Source organism: Triticum dicoccoides, chromosome 7B, assembly GCF_002162155.2.
Source record: "Triticum dicoccoides isolate Atlit2015 ecotype Zavitan chromosome 7B, WEW_v2.0, whole genome shotgun sequence".
Taxonomy (NCBI): Eukaryota; Viridiplantae; Streptophyta; class Magnoliopsida; order Poales; family Poaceae; genus Triticum; species Triticum dicoccoides.
In genome coordinates this window covers 389,483,407-389,487,781 of record NC_041393.1, presented here as the reverse complement: position 1 = coordinate 389,487,781, position 4,375 = coordinate 389,483,407, and the positions used below count along the sequence as shown (strand labels likewise).

At 60.0% G+C, this 4,375-nt stretch overlaps 1 protein-coding gene across 1 annotated transcript; it reads left to right on the top strand.

Moving 5' to 3' along the window:
• The first annotated feature begins 425 nt into the window (after positions 1 to 425).
• Positions 426 to 4,000, top strand: LOC119341565 (leucine-rich repeat receptor-like protein kinase TDR). The gene is made up of 2 exons (XM_037613438.1): positions 426 to 3,346; positions 3,438 to 4,000. The coding sequence occupies exons 1-2, from the start codon at positions 484 to 486 to the stop codon at positions 3,797 to 3,799; spliced, it is 3,225 nt and encodes a 1,074-aa protein (XP_037469335.1). The 5' UTR covers positions 426 to 483; the 3' UTR covers positions 3,800 to 4,000.
• The last annotated feature ends 375 nt before the right edge of the window (positions 4,001 to 4,375 follow it).

Below are 4,375 nucleotides of genomic sequence, written 5' to 3'. Positions count from 1 at the left end.
GGACCATACATCAGAGAATCATTTGTAACTTTGTTATGCAAGCCAATTTAAAATGTTTGTCATATTATTGATTGATGGGTTATATAGTCCTCACATTATGATACATTACGAATGATTTTGAATATGTTAGTAAGCCTATTTGTATCTTTGAACTAATCTTCTCCTACTAAAATATGCTAATGTTGATGTACATGACTCACTGAATGCATAACCAAGATGAGATCAGGACCCAAGTAGCCTTTCTAATGTGCTTAGATAAGATTGAAACGCACAAGACTGCCTCAAGAGGGGCGGCACGGGCGCGCCCCAACCCCTAGTAGTAACCATAAGAGCACCATAACCACTGGCAAGTTGGCGGGGTATAGTAACCATAAGAGCACCATAACCACTCGCAAGTTGGCGCGGTATGTGTATGGCACATGAAAAAAGCTAGAGCAATGGCGGCTGCTGCTCCAGCAGCAGGCAAAGTCGTCTCTTTCTTGCATGCAAAGCCAGGCCCGCCCGACCATGGCCATCATCACCACGGCGCGCTCTCTCTTCTCCACTCCACTCTCCCTGTCCTCCACCACCACCTCCTCCTCCTCCTTCCGAGCCTCTCATCATGATGTGCATGCACCAGTGCAACACCGCCATTACCTTTCCTTCCTCCATTTTACCATCGCCTCCCCTCCTCACACCGCCGACACCTCCACCACCATGGCCTCACAGGTCCCCTTCCATGGCCTCCTGCTTCTGCTCCCGCTCCTCACCATCACCACCGCGTCGTCGGCGCCGCTCCCGCTGCTCGCGCTTCTCTCTCTCAAGTCCTCCCTGAACGACCCGGCCGGCGCGCTCAGTCCATGGACTTACGCCGCGGCGGCCTCCGCAGGCGCCACCCGGTCGCTCTCCCCTCCGTGGTGCGCATGGCCCGGCGTCGTGTGCGACGCGGCCACCGGCGACGTCGTCGGGGTCGATCTGTCTCGCCGCAACCTATCCGGCACCGTCTCCCCCACGGCCGCCGCGCTGCTCGCGCCGACGCTGGCTTCGCTCAACCTCAGCTGGAACGCCTTCACGGGGGAGCTCCCGCCGGCGGTGTTCTTGCTCCGTCGTCTTGTGAAGCTTGACATCAGCCACAACTTCTTCAACTCCACCTTCCCCGACGGCATTGCCAGGCTCGGCTCCCTCTCCGTACTCGACGCCTACAGCAACTGCTTCGAGGGCCAGCTTCCCCGCGGCATCGGGGAGCTCCAGAGGCTCGAGCACCTCAACCTCGGGGGCAGTTTCTTCAATGGGAGCATTCCGGTCGAGGTTGGGCAGCTTCGGCAGCTACGCTTCCTGCACCTCGCCGGGAACGCCCTCTCAGGGCAGCTGCCGAAGGAGCTCGGCGAGCTCGCGCTGCTCGAACACCTTGAGGTCGGGTATAATGGCTACAATGGTGGCATACCAGCGGAGTTCGGTGGGCTGACGCAGCTCCGGTACCTCGACATCGCCGCGGCAAATGTGTCCGGCTCGCTTCCGCCGGAGCTTGGCGGGCTCGCGCGGCTCGAATCTCTGTTTCTATTCAAGAACAGGCTAGCCGGCGCAATACCGCCGCCGTGGTCGCGCCTCCGAGCACTGCAGGTTCTTGACCTGTCGGACAACCAGCTCGCCGGAGCTATACCCGCCGGTCTGGGCGAGCTCGCGAATCTCACGACGCTGAACCTCATGAGCAACTTCCTCTCCGCCACGATCCCGGCGACGATCGGTGAGCTTCCCAACCTCGAGGTGCTGCAACTGTGGAACAACTCACTCATCGGGAGGCTGCCGGAGTCGCTCGGTACGAGCGGGCGGCTCGTTCGCCTGGACGTGTCGACCAACTCCCTCTCCGGCCCGATCCCGTCGGGACTCTGCACCGGTCACCGACTCCTCCGCCTCATACTCTTCGCCAACCGATTTGACTCCGCCATCCCGGCGAGCCTCGCCAACTGCTCGTCGCTGTGGCGGGTTCGGCTCGAGTCCAACCGGCTCTCCGGCACGATTCCGTCCGGCTTCGGCGCGGTGCAGAACCTGACGTACATGGACTTGAGCTCCAACGAGCTCACCGGCGGCATTCCGGCTGATCTGGTCATTTCCCCGAGCCTGGAGTACCTCAACGTCTCCGGCAACCCGATCGGCGGTACGCTTCCGAGCAATACGTGGCGGGCACCGAAGCTGCAAGTCTTGGCGGCGAGCAAGTGCGCTCTGGACGGCGAAATCCCGCCGTTTGGCACCTCCGGGTGCGCAAACTTGTACAGGCTGGAGCTGGCCTGGAATGAGCTGAGCGGCGCGGTCCCCGGTGACATTGGCAGCTGCAAGCGGCTGGTGAGCTTGAGGCTGCAGCACAACAACCTGAGTGGCGAGATCCCAGCGGTGCTCGCGGCGCTGCCGTCGGTCACCGAGGTGGACCTCTCCTGGAACGTCCTTACCGGCAGCATCCCGCCGGGCGTCGCCAATTGTACTACGCTGGAGACCTTCGACGTGTCTTTCAACCATTTAGCACCGGTTGGGACGGCCTCGCGGTCGCCGACTCCCGGCGAGGGCGGTTCAGCGCGCCACACCGCTGCAATGTGGATGTCAGCCGTGGCAGTGGCGTTCGCCGGAATGGTGGTGCTGGCGCTTACCGCGCGCTGGCTGCAGTGTCTGGAGGACGACTCGGTGGCCTCGAGCAGCGCCGGAGCGGGAGGGGCACGCCCTAACGTAGTCGTTGGGCCGTGGAGGATGACCGCGTTTCAGAGGCTGAGCTTCACAGCGGACGACGTGGCACGGTGCGTCGAGGGGAGCGACGGCATCGTCGGCGCCGGGTCGTCGGGAACGGTGTACCGGGCGAAGATGCCGAATGGCGAGGTAATCGCCGTGAAGAAGCTGTGGCAAGCGCCGGCGCAAAAGGAGACAGCCGCAGATCACGCGGCGAAGCAAATGGACACACAAGACGGCGGCGACGGCAACGAGAGGGTGCTCGCCGAGGTGGAGATGCTCGGCCATCTCCGCCACCGCAACATCGTTCGGCTGCTCGGGGTGTGCACAAACGGCGAGACGACGATGCTGCTCTACGAGTACATGCCCAACGGCAGCCTCGACGAGCTCCTGCACGGCGCCACGGCGGGAAAGACGCCGAAGGCGCGCCCGGAGTGGGACGCGCGGTACAGAATCGCCGTCGGCGTGGCGCAGGGCGTGAGCTACCTCCACCACGACTGCCTGCCCGCGGTGGCGCACCGCGACCTCAAGCCCAGCAACATCCTCCTCGACGCCGACATGGAGGCCCGCGTGGCCGACTTCGGCGTTGCCAAGGCTCTCCAGGGCGCCGCGCCAATGTCCGTCGTTGCCGGCTCCTGCGGCTACATCGCACCAGGTGAGCATAGCAGAGACTCGCGCATGCTTCGATCGACCGATGCTGATCAATGCCGTCGTCGTCGCCATTAACATCTTGGTGTTTTTCTCAGAGTACACGTACACACTGCGTGTGGACGAGAAGAGCGACGTGTACAGCTACGGCGTGGTGCTGCTGGAGATTCTTACCGGGCGGAAGTCGGTGGAGGCGGAGTACGGGGAGGGCAGCAACATTGTGGATTGGGTGAGATCCAAGGTCGCCGGCGGCGGCGGCGGCTTGCGCGACGTGATGGAGCACGTTAGCAGCAACAGCGAGCCGGCGCGGGAGGAGATGGCGCTGGTGCTGCGGGTGGCGCTGCTGTGCACGAGCCGGTGCCCGCAGGACCGGCCGTCGATGAGGGACGTGCTGTCCATGCTGCAGGAGGCCAGGCCCAAACCCGGCCGGAAACCGGCGGCGAAGAAGCTAGTGCCGTAGATGGTGATGGGCTCTAGCACAAATTACGTGCTAGCTGTACGGTGTACCGCGTAGTTAACCTACAAAACAGCGCTCGTGTCATGTGCATTTTGTGTACCATACTACCACTACCCTGAGTGAGCTTTAACCGTTTGTATTCAAGCGTTCGTGTCAGTATCACCGTGGTATTGTGTTTGCCCTCTCGATAAAGGATGTGGTTTATGTGCAATGCTAGTAATGTTTTAATGTAAGGGTGTGGCTAGATCTCAGTCGACTGAGACTTAACCAAGTCTCAATCAAGTAACAGAATATATAAAAATAAATAAAAATCTAAAAGAAAAAACATATATGGATCTCCACATAAGATCTCAAGAATATAGCAAAGTCTCAGTCGCCTAAGATTTAGCAATCATGTTACCGTAATGACAAACATGAATGATTGTGAATGAAGACATGGGGAGGAAGGGGCCCATCCCCGAAATTGGGAGGGGGAGGGGGGGGGGATGATTAGGTAGGGAATTTCCATACCAGCCCGTAGATGTAGGGATATTGCATAAAGTGATACAAGCATCTAATGATACGCATCCAATCTATGCA